This window comes from Meriones unguiculatus, chromosome 2, assembly GCF_030254825.1.
Source record: "Meriones unguiculatus strain TT.TT164.6M chromosome 2, Bangor_MerUng_6.1, whole genome shotgun sequence".
Lineage (NCBI taxonomy): Eukaryota > Metazoa > Chordata > Mammalia > Rodentia > Muridae > Meriones > Meriones unguiculatus.
This window is the reverse complement of record NC_083350.1, coordinates 49,358,361-49,377,655: the sequence shown is the minus strand read 5'-3', so window position 1 is coordinate 49,377,655 and position 19,295 is coordinate 49,358,361. Positions and strand designations below refer to the sequence as shown.

Sequence of the window (19,295 nt, the reverse complement as noted above, 5' to 3'; positions counted from 1 at the left end):
AAAACAAGCGCAGTAGTACCTGTCTTTAACCCGAGTACTTGAGTTTGATTAGACAAGCCACTCCATGACTAGGAGGCCTTGGAGATCAAAAGACCTGGTCTGAGGTCTGATTGGTCCAGCAAAAATCAAAGAACCTGTTAAGTGTGCCAGTTCGGCTTCTTGAAGCCTCTGTATTTGGGAGTACCAAGGCCAAAACTTGGTCCTTCCTTTTTCCTACTTTTCCCTATTGGTTGTCCTGGACTTCTGTAAATCTGCCTGCCTCTGCCTCCCCGAGTGCTGGGATTACAGGTGTAGGCCGCCATGCCTGGCTGACAGACACTTTTAATGATGACCTGAGCTAACGTTATCTTGGGATAGTCAGGCTATCACAAAAAAGAAAACTCAAAACTCCAGAAACCCTGTGCAGGGGAACCAGTGACCCAGGAAGGGTCACCTGTGTCACGTGACAGCAGTCAGCTCCACTATGAAGTGTAGCTTTGTTCGGTGGCTTTCAGATTATTCTAGAGGTAGGATGAGGGTCCCCCAGTCTAGACACCCAGCCCACTTTGTGCATGTGCCCATGCGGTGAGGATGTCAGGCGACTGAATACAACACTCAAGAGAATGGCGGCCACGTGTATATTTAACAATATATATATTTATAGATATCTTCTAGATCAGTACATTCAGTTTTTAACTTGTTTTTTCTTCACAAACAGAAGAACTCTTACAATAGTAGACTTTCTAAAATAAATACTATTAAAATAGAGCTTCAAAATAAATATTTTTTACAAAGGAAACCGTCTGTGGTAACTTTTTGTGGTGGGGCGAAAAGGGGCTACAGTGAGGGGAGAATGGGACAGGAATGGGGTGGAGTGGGCACCGGGCATAGCTCTACAGCTGCTAACAGGAAATCAACCATAGGACGCAAGAGAAAGCTGAGAAGAAACAGCGCAGTCACCCACAGTAAGAACGGTAACACGGGACATCCACCGTTACAGAGCAGGGAGGGCAGGGAACTACTTACTCACCAAATGCAAAAACCAGGAGGCTGGTGAAGCCCTGGCTGCTCGAGAAAGCTGCACAGTGCAAATTCATGCTGCGCGCTCACCTCCGGCATTTCTTGGAGCAGCCCTAGCCTGACCAACAGTCTGTGTTGTTCCCTTGGCGTTGTGCTCCAGCTGGGCCCATCAATGCAGGATGGACCAGCGCAAAGAACCCAGCGCAATCACAAGGATGCCTTGGCTGTACCTTCGAAGGTTTTGCTAGCCTAGACCCGGGGGGGGGGGGCAGTGCTGGCCTTTCTCCACAACGGGAAACCAAGTAGCCAAGGCACTGCAGCTAATGTCCCAGATGGCATCCTTAGCCCCAGGCACAACTGTGACCCACTCCAAGACTGGAAGTGGGAACCAGCCGAGATGTAACTCGGCCAGGCGAGCCACTGACGCTAGCACAGAAGTCAGAAACAGTTACGGAAACGCTCTGTGTTTGTGAGAGCCTGCACCCTCAGTGCCTGTGGACTAGTCTGAGGAAGGGGGTGGGCGCCCTCCAGCCAAACTACCACCTTTTTGTGTATGTGTTCCTTCCCGTGTGGAGGTGTTTGCCGAGAAGCCAGAGAAAACAAGAGCTGAGGAGAAGCCACGAAGCCCCCTTCACTCCTTCCCTTCACCACTGAGCAAGTGGACCCCCAAGGTAAGCCTCCGGGGGAGGGGGAGTTCCGCAGACATCCATTGGCACGCCAAAACAAGGACGGGGAGAGAAAGCAAACCAAAACCCATAAAAATCCGTGTTTACAGCTATGTACACAAAGTCAAGGTTCAGGAGGGGTTGCCAGGAAACAGGGTCTGTGCGGCAGAGGGTCAGTGTGTATGTCTAAGTGTCACATGTGCATGTGTGCACACACGGCGTATGTAACTCAACTGTCCACAGAGGTGTGTGGACCAAGATCACCAAAGTGCAACTTGCCACTGGGTCAACTGTCCTGTGGAGACAAATTGAGGGAGGGACCCTGAGGACAAAGTTCCCAGGATGTTTAGAAAGAGTGGACATGTGCGCTATCATTTTGGGGGCTTCCCTCCACGTATCTCATCTGAGGAAAACATTTCCAGCCCCTTCAGCAAGCTTCTAATACATTCAATTAGTGTTAAGTGGTTGGCTGCACGAGTTTTCTTCTTCCAACTTTCCTTCTGATCTGTGCAAGAACATTGCCGAGTGTGGCAAGAGCAGCTACACGGATTAGCCATAGAGAATGAAGATGCAGTATTTTACACTTGCCTTTTACAAGCCAGTAAATGTTACATAAATAAAGCTGAAAATAAAACCCTCCCTTCCTCCAATCAATAAATACCTATGGTTACAATTAACTTATTCTAAATCATAAGGTGTCACTACTACTAGTTTCCAAGGTGGGGGTACGGTGAATCCTTGAGAAAGAGCATTAGGTAATTCCACTCACAGCTACCTGCCTGCTTACCTCCTTTCTGGGGGCAGCTCTGGTCCCACAGAGCCAGAAATGCTGCACAAGATTTTTGCCTAATGCTCTCCCAATCTCACCTGGGGCACTTCTGACCCAAGTCATTTCTCGCAGCAGAGGCAGGGACAGGGACAAAATACCACACAAAGCAAAAACCCCACACGACAGAGGGGGGCAAGGACCAGAGACACTATAGCTTTTTGCATGCAACAAGTACCTACCCACTGGACGTGCTGCACTTTCTGAGTCCTTTAGCACCGTGAGAGAAAGAGTTGCTACGTCTTTGGGGGCTGTTGGGAGGGGGGGGTTATGTGTGCTGCGCACGAAAGTGGGGCTCAAACCCAGCAGCCCCTGAAGCCCACCCTCTCTGGGCTCTTCTGACTTCCCTACGGGGGGCCTCCTAACACTAAAATAGACTCTGTTCATCACTTCTCTATTTACATGAAGACAGACGCAGCACTATACACAAGAGGCTATGACGGCAAGCAGCAGAATCAGAAGAAAACCCAACCCCAGCTCGGCTCAACTGTCATTCTGCCAATGGGAGGTGCGGCCTCTTCTTCGCCATTCTTGATGGGCAGGGTAATTATGCTCCTTGAGGTTGTATGCCCCCAGATTTTGAAATCAGCCCTTCCTGGGGGTGGCCCAAAAGGAAGCAAGTTGTTGTTGCTATTATTATGTTTAAACACCATTAGCATCTAGTTTAATTAAACATATAAAAACATCACGACTGGATCCAGAGACCACAGCCTCAGACTCATTGGCAAAATGATATTTGGTCTCGCTTGTGTCACCCTGGCCTTCTTAAACCCAGCAAGTTTCTGCAAAGATCGGAGTAGAGAGAGCTCAGGACACATAGCAGGCAGGCCAGTCTGTGATGAGTGGACACCCCCAAGTTAGTGACTGAAGCTAGGAGGAGCGCGCTGCCCAATGGCTCCTGATCCATCCTGTGGTCCAGGGAGGCTTCTGCTCAGTGGCGAATTTGTTCTCAGCCATCAAGTACGTACAGCAGGAATCGCTACGGTGCACCTTCCCAAGAGGCCAAGGCCAACAGGCATGGACAGGAGGAAAAGATAGAAGTCAAGGCTCTGAGGGTCTTCCTCGAAGTAGTCCGTCTTCCGTTAGGGCCACCTCCCAGGCAGGAGCCAGAGACAATGGCAAACTGGGAGGGAGAGGTTGAGAGGAAGGCCTGGGAATGCCACTGAGTGGCTGAGCGTCCACATCAGTATGCACATCTGTGTCCCACCTTCTAAAACAGGAAAACTGGCCCCCCAACCACCACACCCTGACACTGTCACTGCTGCTTGACATAAAGTTTCCAAGACCATCAAAATCCCCCAAAATGTATCTTTATCCTTTTGGGGACTCAAGACTGGGTGGTAGTGTTCTCTGCCTGCTTCTTCCCAATCTAGGGTTTAGGAGAGGACAGATGAGCAAGGTCAGCCTCAGGAGACTGTCAGGAGGGACCACGTTTCCGAAGGCAGTGCCGACTCCAAAGTGTCAGAAAGGCTTGTCGGACCTGGTGGCCTTGGTGTCCCCGCTGGGTGCCTTGCAGATGACACTGTTCGTGTGCTTGCAGCGGCAACCAGGGCGTCTCAGGCGGTCATATCCACGCTGGGCCAGCTTGACACAGCCTGTGGCCGGCAGGTAGCACAGCAGACAGGGCAGCACCACAGAGAGGGCGCCCATGAAGGACCAGCGGGCGCAGCAATTGGAGCGGGAGCAGGAACAGGGATGGTCGGCGCAGGAGCCCTCATCATCCTCGTTAGTGCAGTGGTAGAAGACGCCCTGCACTAGGCACATGCATGTGCCGTAGTTGACCAGGGTCTGGGCTGAACACAGGCACTCCTGGTTGCAGACCCAGCAGGAGGGCAATGTCCGGGGGGACGCACACTCTTTGCACTTACACTTCCCACAGGCCTCACACAGCAGGAAGTGCTTGTCTAGCTCTGGCGGAGCTGCCGGGCCCTTGAGGTCCAGTGGCTTACAATGGACCGCTTTGGGCTGGAGGCGCACAGCCCTGGGTGAGGCCTGCTCGGCCACCGGTGGTGGAGCCATGTGGTCTAGCAGCCTCTGGTCGGAGGAAGTGCTGCTGCTGCTGCTTACGGAGCTGGGCCTACCGCTGAAGGAGATCCAATGGTGAGTAACATCCTGGTCGCAGTGGGCAGGGGTAGGAGCCAGCTCTGGGGGGCCACCCCGGGTCCGCTTGGGACCCACGGCGGGGGCCAGGCTAGGGTTGTCTATGTAGTCATTCTCCACGTGGCTGGTCTTCATCTGGTCGATGGGTAAGATGGTGAGTGGGTGCTGCAGCCGGCTGTGGGGCACTCGGCTGTCAAGGAGGGGCTGCACCATGACTGAACTCGGAGTCAAAGGGGCAACGCTCTGTGGGATCGGGGGCTCCATGAGGCTGGAGGTCCTGGACTGCACCAACAGACAGGCTTCTAGGGGCCCTGGGGAAGATGAAGGAAAGAGAAAATGGATTCCCAGCATCAGTATATGGTCCGTTAATCTCCTGCCCTCAATCTTGCATCAGGCCTCAGGAGCCTAAATAAAATGGGCACCAGATCCCTTCAATGAACTTCCCGGCAATTCCCAAACGCTTAAATGCTCAATAATGATAATACCGGTAGAAATAACATCTATTGGGCTAAGGTGCAGCTTGGTGGGAGAGGGCTTTCCCAGCATGCATTACAGGTTCTGGCTTCAGCATCAGCACCACGGGGTAGGGTGGTAGTGAGAGGGCCAGGCATGCATAAACCCATAATCCTAGAACTTGGAAGGTGGAAGCAAAAAGATGGCTGTGAATTTGAGACTAGCCCGGGCAACAGAGTGAGAACCTGTCTCAAGACCAAAGCCAGAGCACAGTAAGTCTTAACAGCACTGCTGGGAACAAGTTCTATCTTTTCAATCTGGGGGGAAGGGAGAGGAGAGTCTGAGGGAACAAACTCCTCTCAGGAGATAATCACTTCTCTCTCTCCTGCCCCCTTCACGTGTGATAATGATTTTGAACTCAGGTCCTCAGGCTTGTGAACAAGCATGTGTACCGACTTAAGTCACCTCATGACCCTGAGTAACTTTTTTGGAGTGGGAGGGGTAGTGGGAGGAGTAGGTTTCACTGTGTAGACCCAGGCTGGCCTCTGGACTCATGTATTTAACAGCCTGGCCGTGAATTCAGAGATCCACCTGCCTCAGTACTTTTGAGTGCTGGGGCCGAAGCTGCCGGAGTTCTGCGTCTGTAAAAGGGGTTCTGGCAAGGACTAAGTAAGAAAACGCACACCTGGTATGCAGCACACAGCCGGGCACACAGAACATACTAAACAATTCATCGCTGCCTCAAAATGCAACCCTTTGGATTTCCTAAGTAAGCACTTTCCCGGCCTGCAGGAACTGTGCCGGGCACTGAGGGCTGTGCATGTGGTCAGTACAACAGCTCCTGTGTGCTCGCTGGAGCTCATCAGCTGGATCAACAAAAGCCTTCGCTTTGGGTACTGAGAAGGAAGGGATGTATCGATGCCTGCTCATCCAGGACATTAACCTATTACTCCCACTTCCAAGAGCAGCAGCTGCCAGCAGCCAATAACCCCTGGGTAGGTGAGCTCCCGGCAACTTGCATGGGAAATCCTCTCAAGGGGTACTCACATCACCCATTTCCAAGTGCTGAGCTGAACATTCAGACTAAATGCTATTTACTAGAATAGCTAAGCCAGCCCTGGATCAGTTTCTAATTTCACTGAGAGAGTGCAATTTTAAGTTGGCATCCGGCCAGAGATTCAACTGCAGCGCCTGACACGGAACCCCAGGAAGTCACTTAAATCAAAGAGCGGAAACGGCTTGGTTCAAATTTAGAAAGTGCACATTGTTTTCTATTAGAAGTGCCATTTCCTTGCCTGCTGACCTTTACATTTGGAATTCGGATGGAGATCAATTTAAAGAAATAGCAGCAGAAGGCCAAGACCTCTGCTCAAAGGAGACACAATTTGGAATTCAAAGGGAAGATTACACTGTGGGAAGATTCCACAAAGAACTTCAAGGGACTGGGGGAGGGAAGGATGGAGAAGGGAAGGAGAGTCTTCATAAAGACAACACACACTGGGCTTGTGTGTTAAGAGTGGTGTTTCTCTAAATGCCTTTTCAAGATGCTAATGACAGCTCCTGTCTCTCAACCAAGTTTATCTTGAATCTTCAAAGGTATTGCCAAGGGGATGTGAGGGAGGTTTCTAGTTCTGTTTACCCTACTTGCTGGGACCATCTCGGTATCACAGGAGAGTGACACCTGGACTCAAAACTGTGGTAACAAAATGTTTCCTGGTGATGGAGAGAAGAGGCTGACGGGAACTCACTACTGTGCTTGCTCCTGCTTGGAGACAAGGGTTTGGTTACAAATAACTGAAGTGCTTTCTTGCATGTTTCTAGTAGACATGAAATAAAGAGCTAGCTCTACATAGAAAGTTCCGGAAGGGAATAAAGGGGGTGGGGTTACCCACAACATTACTCTGCATCACCTGTGTCGTTAAATGCAAAAACAGTGAGTCCTCTCTACAAGGTCCAACATTCACACAGGACACTGACTCCTGCAGGTAATTTCTTTTTACTATTTCCCTGTCTGTCTTGGATAGTCTACCAGGTTGCAGGGGCCCCAATATTCTCTTCAGTGTATATCAGAACACTCATTCATTCATTCAATTGCTTGTTTGTTGAGACGAGGCCTCACATTACATCTTAGGTTGGTCTGAAACTTACTATGTAATAGCCCCAGGCTGGTCTTGAACCCATAGAAGTCCTCCTGCCTCAGCTCCCTAACTGCTACGATGACAGCTATGTATGACCACAGTATGATCACACACCACACACAGATCTGAGCATCACCTTTCTGGCAGTTTGCCTCAATCACCCACCAGGCCTGCCACTGAAGAACAATCCCCTTATCAAGGCAGCTTCAAGTGCACTGTGGTGGTCAGGGCTGGACAGAAGCACCCATGGAGGGAGGGCATCTCCCAGGAATGCTACCTTTTTCAACTAGTACATTTGTTCCAAGAAGGTTCCCAAGGCCTTGCCTCTAAAAGTTCGGGGTCAACAGTCCAGTTAGTTGGAAGCCCCAGCTTCTAGTCCTGGAGTCTTTAATGGTTAAAGGGAGAAGAAAAAAAATATGTAACTTTCGCATAATATATAGTGTCACAGGTAGGATTCCCAGGTGCTAGCCAAGGAGTGTCTCAGCCAGAACCTTTCTCTTTGAACAACATAAGCCCGATTCCAGAAAGCCTAGGTCGGGAATACCTGACAAAAAAAAAAAAAAAAAAAAGTCCCTGAAAGCTTCAAGTGGCTCCACATTGGCCCTTGTAGCCAAGGCTTTATCTCAGACTAAGCTCAAGGCTGACCAAACTGCGGGTGAAAGGTACCCCCAGCCAGAGCCAGAACCATTCCCTACTCTGCTTTCCCAAGCAAGTTACCAAGACTCTGTAAAAACAGCTGCAGTTCTTGCAGATGAAGCAAAAAGCACGGGCAACTTTCAAGGATGTTCAGCGGGCCCTGGAATCAGTGGAGCACAGATTCTCCATGTCATGCAAAAGCCCCACCAGCAGACTAATTTGGAGCAGCCACTGGAGGCAGTGAGGATTCTGTTATCTACCCTGCTCCCATCACCCTCAAGAGGCAGCTGTCAACATCTGCACTGACAGTTGAGGCCAGCTTTGAGAGTGTGGGATCTTGGCCCCCTATGACTCAGCTCTTTCAGGACATGTAGCTTCTGACACTTGGTTCCAGAAGGCATTTCTTAAAAAGGCATCTCCCTACCATAACCCTCTCTTACCACACAACCCTCTCAGCAAAACCCAATGGCTGGCTCCGAGAGCCGCTGCTCTCAACCTTGCTCACCCCAGCCTCCGAGAGCCTAAACTGCCTGTCTGACAACCCCTCAGCACAACCAGAGCTCTACTCCTTGGCCCCCCAAAATCCCCAGGTCTGAGTTCTGTTCCCAAGATCAGTCTCTGCCCCTCAGTTAGCGCATTCCTGCAGGTGTTAAGTTTAATAAGCACCTCTGCTTCTCTTCCAAGGAAAGAAGAGATTCATATAATATAAATGGGACAGAAGGCTTTGCCTCTCTAAGCTGTTGGGAAAGGCTTGATGGTCAATTTGGAAGGTTCCAGACGGAAAAGACACCAACCCTGCACTTAGCCAAGGAAGTGCCTCACAGCCATATGATTAGGAACTCTCATGTGTAACCTCCCCTCAAAATAATAATAATAGTAATAATTAAAAAATGTGAATTACTAGAAGGGGCTAACATTTATGGCACACTTCTTGGTGCCACGCTTTCTGCTGCACCCTGCACCCACAGTCATTAATTTTCTCATTTAATCTTATCACCTTAATGGATAGCACCCATTCTGGAGTTAGAAATAAAAGGCGCAGGGCCGGGGGGACAGCTGGTCAGCTGAGTGCTTGCACAAGCAGAAGGCCCTAAGTTCTGGTCCCCAAAACAGTTTTGTCACCTCTGTAGCCTTAGTGTAGGGAAAGTGAAGACAGGAGAATCTCCACAGCTCACTGGTCAGTCATACCACTGAATTCAGAGACCCCATCCTCATCTCCCCTGATAAGGCAGAGGGACTGGAGAAACAGTTTGCTAATTAAGAGCACTTACTGTTCTTGCAGAGGGACCTGAGTTAGTCTCTTGCACCCACATGATGGCTCACAGTCATGTATATTTCTCCTTCTAGGAAAATCTGATACCCTATTCTGGCCTCCAAAAACTGCCAAGCATGCCTGTGGTATAAATACAGGCATGTATATCAACCCTCACACACATAAGTAAAACTAAGATAGAGAGCCACTGAGGGAGAAGGAAGAACACACTTCAAAGCAAAAAAAGGTCACAAGGGTAGAGCAAGGGATCAGGACGGGATTCATCTCCACAGTCTGGTGACCCTATGGCCAAGAAACAGCCCTGCAGCCCCAGCTGACAATGACTTCCGTACCTCTGGGGACCCAAGTATACAAGCATCATTTTCCTAGTCATGGACCCTTCTGTAGCCCGCCCATTAGCCACCAGCCCTGGGGTGTCACAGGGATGAGGAAAGGTTCAGGAGCCTAATCAGCAGATAAATGACTCAGAATAGGGCTTTTGTCCCAGACCCCCAGTTAAAAATTGCCAGTTAGTTTTTTGGTTTTGTTTTGTTGGCCGGTTCTTTCTGTCACTTCATCCTTCCTTTATGGTTTGCATCTTTACTCGTATGTATCTATCTCCCTTACAGGGAGGGTTTCCCTGTAAAACCAGCCCTCCAAAGAAAAGGAAATACTGCTGTGAAAAGGGACTCTTCCCTCACCTATCAAGTTAAGCTTTGGGGGTTCCTGGGGCATCTCTTGAGCTTCCAGTGCAGGTGTAGAAGTGAGCGGAGGGAAGGGAAAGGGAGAGCCAGCCGGGCACAAGGAAACTAGAAGAGAGGCCTGCTGATGAGTCAGCAAGCTGCTCAACCCTCCCCCTTCCCCCTCACGGTCCCTTGATCTGGGCTTGGTCTTTCTTGCAGCTCAGAGCTGCCTGTCTTGACCATCACTGCCAGTTGTACCTGTGGGGAGAGAACTGGACACAGGCTGCATGAAAAGCACCAAGAGGCATGTCAAATGTCCACACAACACACAATCTTTCCCTTGATTTACCCTAGCAAGGGGAGCTGGGAAATATGTGGAAAACCTGCTGCCTATACTTTAAAATTCTACAGGTCGGTTAATGACAAACTGGCAGGGCGTTCTGAATGAATGGGCAATTTCTGTGCTGCCCATTCAGTCTCAGGGGGTTCTCCCACAGAGGGTTGTTTAACCCTTTAAACAACTCAGAATAAAGGTCTTCAGGCTGCGGAGAGCCTGCCCACCCCTCTGCAGCAACACCACTGCTGAGTCCATTGTGCCACTATCCCGGTTTAGTTAATTAAGCTACAGCCAGACGATGACATTGCTTTTAAAAAGACTGGGGTGGGGGGGGGGGGCTAGGGAAAGCCAGGGACTTCCCTCTCTGGGTCTTATGAGGGAAGTCAGTTTGTGAAGAATAGCCCAGCAGAAGAAGCAGAAAGCTTCTGGGCAGCTGAATTTGTCTGAAGACACACCTTCACACACTCCCTACTTTACTAGCACAAGAGCTCACGGCTGGCCATGTTAGGGATCACAAAAGGATACACGGCCCTTCATCCTTTGTCCCATCATCAGTTTTCAGCCCTCTTCCCTGTCCTTGTTGTATTTTGAACAGTTTAAACCAGCTTCAAGGTTTCATTTTGCTGTATGTATACAGCCCTATTCTTGTTATCTGTACAATACCCCATTAAGGTGAATCAGAAGCCATGTCACAAAGGAAGGGCAATGGATGGGAGCCCGCTAACCAACCAGCAACATCCTTGAACTACACGAAGCTCTGAGCTGCTAGACCAAAGTGTAGGATGTGACCCAAAGCTGCAGACACCCGCTCGCTTGAAAGGCTTCTTACATGTCATCAAGATGGTCTTATTGTCTCCCTAACCTCCACCAAGAAACAGAACTGACAATAGACTCTTAGCCTACTCTTGGGATTGAACAGGAAATGAGTCTCCCCCCACCCCCTTCTCAGCCAGAAACAGACTGACAAGGGAAACCCGCTCTTCTGCAAGTGGCCACCTGCCCCAGGGCCCCTTCCCTTCCTCCACTAGGCCTAGAACATCTGTGCTCTCTTCCTCGCTTCCTTCACTGACTGGAGGCCCTTCCTTGGAAAGAACAACCCCATCACAGCTGAACAGCAGGGCCTCTTAAGCCTGACCACATATCGTGCACACATTCCCCAATCCAGTCAGCTGTCAGGGTCTGCAGGGTAGCCCCAGTTCCCTGGGAGCCAATAACCCCAACCTTTCACATCACACAGTACCTTGTACTTCCTGTGCCTTTTATTCAAAATGTCCTTAAGACTAAACCCTCCTACTAGCAGTAAAGGATTAACAGTGTCCCTGTGCTAGCCACTCACTAGCAGCCCTATTGGCTAACCCTGGTCCCTCTGGCTCTTAAGAGTTTGTTCTCCACGAAGGCCCATGCCTGGCAGGTTGTAGCCTGGTCTGAAAGAATCAATAATACAATTTCCCCTGAGTTAGTCATTGTTTCCTTGCAAAAAATCTGGTCACTGTGTTGTTTTTCTCCACGTTTACCATCCTTCTTGTTCAAAAACCCTGTTCTGAACTGGGAATGGTGGAGCCTTCCTGCCTGTCATGCCGACACTCCCGGAGGCAGGAGGATTGCTCCAAGTTGGAAATCAGCATGTTTACATGATGAGTTCCAGGCCAGCCAAAACCCTGTCTCAAAAAACAAAACAAAAAGCCCTGTCACAGCTCAGCAAGGTAGCACATCTGTAAAACTAGCACCCAGGATTACAGGAGGCAGAAAAATTAAGAACTCATGGTTATGGGTCTGGAGAGAGGGCTTAGTGGTTAAGCCCTGGATTTTCAGAAGATCTGAGTTTGGTTTCTTAGCACCAACATCAAGCAGCATGTAACTGCCCCAGTAACTCTACCTGCAGGGGTACCCATGACCTCTGGTGTCTGTGCGTTCACACGGAGGTACACATACACATGATTAACTTTTTTCTTAATCTTTTTTTTTTTAAATTCAGAATTAGCCTGTGCCTATAGGATAAAGCCCTGTTTCAGAGCAAGCAAGCCAGCTAGCAAAGAGCCAACTCCACTCAGTATATTCCCCCTGACAAACTAAGCCTACATAAGGAGCTCATGCCTCGAAAACAAATTAAAAATAATGTTCTAGGAGTCCAAAACGGGGCAGAAAGATACCACATCTAGGGACATTTGACATCAGAAAGTGTAATTTAAAGCCCTTTTGCATGATCCAAAGGTGTTAAAACCCCATAGTAACACATTTCAAAAGCCACTTAATAAAGTGTTAATGGGTTTTGTGTCTCCCTTAATTTTGGATCGCTTATTTGCCTTCATCTGTTTTCTGTTGTTTTAGAAAGTCAGCCAAAACTCTGGGCACATATAGTGCTAAGTTTGCAAGATAGTGAAAAAGAGGTATGAACTGGGCAAAGGGTGATTTCTAAATTCTGGACCGCGACACAGGCACAAAGCCCAGCCTCCCACCTGCCCAGAATGGGTCTATGTATTGTCTCTTCCCACCAAAGCTGTGTGGAGAGGGAAATATGGAAAGGGTTGTGGGATTCAGCAGGAGGGCGTAGACATCCCAGAAGGAAAGTGACTCCTGAGCTCAAGTCTAAAATTTCAGATGGAGTATAACCAAGGGAGGTCATTAAAGCTCCCTCAACCTAACTTGTCCATCCTGATTTCAGCAATCTGAAGGACCACCAGTCCAGTACAACTGCTCTTGCCAGGCGAGGATTTTCCTGGAGCCAAGAGACCCTCCAAGAAATGGCAATAGAGGAAATTCAACTCCAGGGATGCCAACCCTACAACGTCTTTCTTTCAGAGAAAAAGCCTGAGCAACTGAAATCCTTTCCTTCCCAGACGCATAGGAAGGCACTAAACCAGGGTTAGAACCAGAAAAATTCAGATGTTTATGCTCCATTTGTGCGAAGATCCAGAGAACTCTGAATATTGTGAAATCCAGCAGTGCAATATTGGGTAGGGCCTTAGGCCAGACGGAATATATTAAGGGATTGATAAACCCCTGTTTCCCAACTGCTCTAGGTCTCACCTTCCAATCTTCCTACCGCCTACAGGCCTGTCAGAAAGGTTGCAGCACTGGTCAGCTACAGAAGGATTTGCTTGGGTTCCTGCCCTCCCCAGGTTCCCTTGCCTCTCCTGAAAAAGGGGGGTGGTAGGTGGGAGATCACACCACTGATCTTGAGAAGACTACCACTGGGGACTGAGGTCTGAGAACCCCAAGAATCTATCTTTTCTTTGCAGCATCGCAGGGTTCCAGGGAGCCTCCCTGCGCAGTAGGAGGCCTTCTGCCCCAAGCCAGGCCTGACAATATGGATGCCCAGCCAGCAGCAGCTTTTCCCTCTACTCTGCATGCAGTCCCCTCCAGGCCATCCATCCCTCAGCCCTTCAGGTCATGCAACCATCTTTCTGCCTCTCCCCTCCTCTGCCCACAACCTCCAGCTCCCAATCAAAAGAATTGAGAAACCGTCTTCTTGCCCAAGAGCAGCTACTGTAAATGCTTTTTGATCGTCTGCTTGGAGAGGGAACTGGGCACAGCCGTGGCCCCAGTGATGAAGCCAAGCTCCAGCTGCCCGGCTTGGCCAAGCCCGTCCTCCCCCTTACCCCCCTCAATGGCCCCGTGGCCCTGGCGACTTCAAATTTTTTAGAACATACCGTCTTTATCCTCTATTCTCGGTGTTGTCAAGTCTGGTACCAACGAGGAGGGAAAGTGGGCACCTTATCTCTCCTACGCACGCAACCTCTTCCTCCGGCTCCCACACGCCCGGCGTTATGTAAACGCACCTTCAGCCCCCACCACAGCCTTAACGAGAGGCCCAGGGGCCCTGGGGCTTGGCAAAGATCGAGGTCTGAGGACAGGGGAGCACCGACTGGCCAAGGAGCCTCGGGCCCAGAAGAGGCTAGGGAAGGAAGAGGCAAGGCAGTGGTACAGCATAAAATGAGACAGCCGAGCAAAGGTCAGACGGCCTGGAACCGCCTCGCCAAGGAGTGGGAGCAGAAAAGCCCGGTCCTTGGCCTGCCCCACGCTAACCACCCGGTAGGGAAGCGTAAGGAAAGGAATCCTAGTCCTCCCTTGCTCGGAACCGGGAAAGAAAAAGCTACGTCGAGCATAGGCCGCTGAGGCGGCCCGGGAAGACCCACGGCAGAGTTGGCACCGTGGGCACGGAGCCCCGGGGTGGGCGAGCCGCCCAAACCTCGGGCGCCCCCCCAGTCCCAAGCGGTCGCTCCAGAGCTAGCCCGGGGCTGAGGGGTTGCAACGCTCCAGGAGAGCAGTGGCAGAAGAGGCCAGGCCACAGGCAAACTCCCCGGACGCGCACAGGGCTTCCACAGTCGCACAGGGCTCGGAAGGCGGCTTGGCAATGCCCGGGGTCGACAGCGGCAGTGCCAGGCTGCGAACACCCCCAGCGCCGTGCCGGCCGGGCGCGCCTGGTAGCTGCGGCGAACCGCAGGGACTCGAGGAGGCGCAAACCGAGGGAAGGGACACCAAAGCGGCTCTAAATAGCGCACCACCGGCCCCAGCCCGAGGGGAGCCTCGTCACGGCATCGAGGGGATACTTTTGGATCCCCAAACCGGCTGTGGACTTACTTTGAGGAGCTGCAGAGTCACAAGCATCGCTCCTAAGTCTGTGTAAATCCCCGAAACCCTTGTGGGTCAGTCGCAGTTGTACTCGCAGACGCCAGTCAGAGGAGCCGGTAAGGCTCCTCGAGTCCTGCAGCACCAGCTCGGGGCTGTCAGCTCTGCTCGCTGCCGCGGCGGCGATGTTGCAACCCTTGCCTGGGAAAATGGCTTTTTTATGAATGGGAGGGCAGAGAGCTCCAGTGCGCACGCGCGCCGCCCGCGATTCTATGAATGGGTGGGCACAAGCGACCCTGTGCGCGCATGCGCTGCGCTCCTTTTTTATGAATGGGGGGCCGGAAAAGAGCTTAACCCGTGATTGCTGGGGCCGGCTGTTGCTCCTTCAGGGGCCGTCGTTCTTTTACAAAAAGGGGTGGAGGTTGTTCCTTCTTTTTTTTTTTTTTTTCTTTTTAATGAATGGAGGGCGGCGGCGACTGCTGCAGCTGGCTCAGCTGCGTGGGTTGTACCCTCCTCCCAGCCTGCGAGAGGAGGTAAAGGCCACCTTCACGCCACTGCGGGCTTGGGCAGGAACCGTCAGTGTGACTAGAGGGTGGGGGGCGCTGCGGCCTCCGGATCCTGGGCTCGGAGCAGGGTGGGGGAGGACACACCTCGTTCAGCGTATCTCTTGTCGCCGCAGGCGATGGGGAGTTGGGGAAGCGAGAGGACCCCTACTGGGGACCTTCTTTTCAAGATCAGTGGCGCCTGGGGACGTCGGGGGCAGGGACCTTCCAGCTGCGTTTGCCAAAAATTAAGAAAATGTCCTTTGTCTATTTCAAAGAAGGACTGGGTGGGGGTTGCTGAGAGAATCTGGCTCCCTTTCTAAGTGCAGACCACTCCCCCCCCCATTTCTTGGGTGTGGACAGTATCTGGGCCGAGGCCTCTTCCGGCTGCAGTACCCCCCGGGGCGATTCTGTCCACTCAGCCAGAGGCCTGGCCCTCACCTCTCAGCGCCCCGCCTCTCCCCCGCCCCAGTGTAATGTCCGCAGTGCCCCGGGCTTCCGCCCGCCCTCTGCTGCCCTGGCTAGGTGCCCCTTTCACTACTCGCGTCCTTGTCTTTCAGTCCTCGGAAGACGCTGGCCTTTGTAGTCTTGTGGCCCCCCGCCCTTTGTGGTAGAAGGCAGTTTTCCCTAAGGCTCCCCCACCTCGCCCCCGTAAATGAAGAGAAGTGGTGAACTGGCCAGGTGAATGGGTGGAGCAGGCCACGGCAGGATGCTGCCGGGGTGGCCACGGTATTAAATAACAGGGCTCTTGAGCCACAGAAGGAATAGAAATGGCCGGGGAGCCTTTCTTTGCTGGGGGATGAGGAGTGGGGGTTGGCAGCCCAAGCGGGTGAATAGAAAAGCCCCTCCATTAGGCCTGACTCCTGAAGCCTGGGCGCTCCAGCATGAGGCCCAGCTCCGCCCAGTAACTGGGAAGCCTGTAGTCTTTAGGAGCCTGGGGTAGGTTTGGCTTTGATGTAGCTTAAGAGTCTGGATTCCCGGCAAGGTGTGTGTATCTTGATGGTGTTTGGCCTTCCTGGGTTATGTGGCTGTCTTTTTCCTCCTACGCCATCATAGGACCGCGCCTGGCTGTTAGAGGAACCAACTAAAAGACTCAGCCCACGGCTGAGGTCTGGCTTGGGGCTGGGGCTTAGGCTCCATCACAGGCTGTTCAGACCGGAACCCAAGGTCACTGCGTCCTAGCTGAAAATGCCTTTGCAACACTCAGGCTCACTCACGTCTCAGTGATTACTTACTCAGTTCCTGGGACCAGAACAGTCTCCCGCGGAGCCTCAGCTTCCTTCCGGGTACAGAACCTCCATCCACAGCCAAGGGGGAGGGGAGGGAGAACGTCAGGACTTGCGCGTATAGTTATCAGTGTTCCCATTTGTCAGATCTGGAAATTGAGGCCGAAAGCCCTGCATCTGGTGAACATCAGGGCTAGTAAACAGTGCTGAATTTCAGGGTTTGCAACCCAATTCTCTCTACATTGAGTCTAAACCCCTCTCCACCATCAGGGTCCGAGAAAACCTGTTTCTTGTCATTTAGACAGTTAAACAATGACATTTTTTCCAGCTGGTCTTCACCCATGGCCCTTGCTCAGTTACAAATAAATAACTCCTTTTTTTTTTTTTTTTTAAACTGTGGAGGAAGGAATTGGTCGCCCTGTTTGTTCCCTTCCTTAAAAGAATTAGCCCAAAACAGGGTTCTACTTTATGATCCTGTCTTGATGGAGGACAGTGCCCAGGGTGGGGAGGGAGAGGAGCTTCAAGCCCCATCGCAGTGCCTGAGAGACACAGTCTGGCAGCACTTCCGAGGAATCCATTTGCTTGTCAGTGCGCTGCTGCCCACCGTGATCAGGGCCTCTGTGGTGGAGGACAGACATGCCCCCTTGCCCCTTGCTGTTAGAAAGCTCAGTCTTTTAGGAAACGAGTGAGTGCACCTTGAGCTCTGGCAAGCTGCGCAAAGAAGTCAGCCCGCTGAGGTCACGGAACTGAGGCATGTAAAGGGGGAGTATGTTTGTGTGTATTTATGTGGAAGGGATGTGCACATATGTGTAGAACAGAAGTCAGTGGATCCTGAGAAGAGTTTTTTTGTTGTTGTTGTTAATGTGTGATGTTTTGCCTGTGTGTGTGTACATAAACCACGGGCGTGCCTGGTGCCTGTCATGATAGGGTGCTGGATTGCTGGTTGTGAATTGTCACGTGATTGATGGGAATCAGACCTGGGTCCCCTTCAAGAGCAGCAAGTGCTCTTAACCACTGAGCCAGCTCTCCAGCCTCTCACCTTGGTTTTTGAAAGGCAGTCTCTCACTGAAATAAACCTGGAACCCACTGCTCGGCTAATATGGGTGGATAGCAAGCCTCACGGTCCTGCTCTTTACATCTCCCAGCACTGGTATAACCAGTGTGTGTGTGTGTGTGTGTGTGCGCGTGTGTAGCTTTTTTATGTGGATTCTGGGTATCCAGCCTTTCATCCTCATGCTTGCAGAGTGTCTTAGTTAGGATTACAATTGTGATGAAACACCATGACAGAAGCAGTTTGGGGAGGACAGGGTCTATTTGGCTTACTTGTCCTGAGTCACAGTCCACTGAGTGAAGCCAACGTAGAAACTCAGTCAGGGGAGGAACCTGGAGTCAGGAGCTGGTGCAGAGGCCATGGAGGGGTGCTGCTTACTGGCTTGCTCTTTATGGCTTGCTCAGCCAGCTGACTTGCTCAGCCCAGGTGTGGCACCACCCACAGTGGGGGCTGGGCCCTCCCCTATCAATCAATTTCTTAGTTAAGAAAGTGCCCCACAGACTGCTGTTATTGTGGAGTCCTTTTATCAGCTGAGGCTCCTTCCTCTCCAGCGACTGTTGCCTGTGTCAAGTTGACATAAAACTAGCCAACACAAAGCAAGTACTTCACCAGCTGAGCCATCTTCCTTAGCCCCATGGCGAAGGCAGGTTTTAATTTGGGCGTTGGGAAGTGTCTCAGAGAGGAGCCTGTGGTTTTGAATTGAATCTGAGGGCTGAAAGGTGCGTCTAAGGAACGTTAGAGCACGTGTTAAGCAGAGCGTCATGGGCGGAGGCTCCGCCACACATGGGCAAATGCCTGGCAGGTGGGCAGTTTGAACAGAAAAGTCTTTCGCCACAACTTGATGAGCAAGGATGAGCAAGTCCCAAGCAGGTGTAACACCCAGATTTAGCTCAGCAGCAGCCCTGGGGCTGGTGTTTCGGGGAGTGAGAAGACAGAATGAAAGATGGTGGGGGAAATCAAAACATTCGTTCCTCAGAAGGTAGAAGATCGCATATTAACTATTACAGTTGGGCAGCTGTGCACATGCCTTCCAAACTGCCCTGTGGTCTCCGTGGGCTTTTTGTTTGTTTGTTTTTGTTTTTTCCTAGAGGCAGATTCTAACAGCCCTTCAGCCTGCCTGTGATGGTGACAGTCTTTCTACTCATCGCCAGTACAAACATAGTTCATTCATCCCCTGCAGATGGTGGACAAGGCAGTGGAGTAGCTTCAGTTCTGGGCTTTGCCCTTTTATCAAGAATCCAGGGGATAATGTTTGAGGAGGGAAGAGAGGCAGCCATTCCAAGTCAGTGTCAGACATTTATGGAGCACTTACTGTTTGCTGATCCTTTGCTCAGTGTGTTTTCAGCCTTGGACTTTCTTGTTTCTTTGGCATTTGTTTTCTCTGTGAAGCCTTGGCTGTGCTGGACTTGCTTTGGAGACCAGGCTGACCACACACTCACAGAGATCTACCTGTCTCTGCCTCCCAGAGTGCTGGGATTACAGGCATGTGCCACTGCACCTGGCTTTTGGGAGTCTTTTATTATGTAGTTCAGGTTAGTATCCAACTTTGGATCCTCCTCCCTCAACCCATCTCCGTGTACAACCATGCTCAGTTATGGTTAACCATTCGTCTATTCATTATTTCTTTTTGAGGTATGGTTTCTCTGTACTGGCTCTCCTGGAACTCACTTCTGTAGACTAGGGTGGACTTGAACTCAGAGCTCCACCTGTCTCTGCCTCTGGGATGAGCAACATGTTCTACCACTGCCTGGCTTCAGCTGTGTTTTTTTAAAACATTTGTGTGTGTGTAAGTGGTATGCTGAGGATCAAGCCCTGGGC

General features: G+C 51.1%; 1 protein-coding gene across 3 annotated transcripts; it reads right to left on the bottom strand.

The window, feature by feature from the left end:
• Positions 1-616: 616 nt before the first annotated feature.
• Positions 617-16,513, bottom strand: Spry4 (sprouty RTK signaling antagonist 4). Of its 3 annotated transcripts, none has more exons than XM_060377349.1 (2): positions 16,436-16,513; positions 617-4,901 (listed from the first exon to the last, which is right to left on the bottom strand). In XM_060377349.1, the coding sequence occupies exon 2, from the start codon at positions 4,852-4,854 to the stop codon at positions 3,952-3,954; it is 903 nt and encodes a 300-aa protein (XP_060233332.1). In that variant the 5' UTR covers positions 4,855-4,901; positions 16,436-16,513; the 3' UTR covers positions 617-3,951. The 3 variants fall into 3 exon arrangements, with proteins under 3 accessions (XP_060233332.1, XP_021510321.1, XP_060233331.1); XM_021654646.2 differs by lacking the exon at positions 16,436-16,513 and adding an exon at positions 14,671-14,933; XM_060377348.1 differs by lacking the exon at positions 16,436-16,513 and adding an exon at positions 13,740-13,852.
• Positions 16,514-19,295: the final 2,782 nt, after the last annotated feature.

Bases quoted from the DNA above. Each gene is read 5' to 3' on its own strand.
- Spry4 (XM_060377349.1), bottom strand. From the start codon at position 4,854: ATGGAGCCCCCGATCCCACAGAGCGTTGCCCCTTTGACTCCGAGTTCA.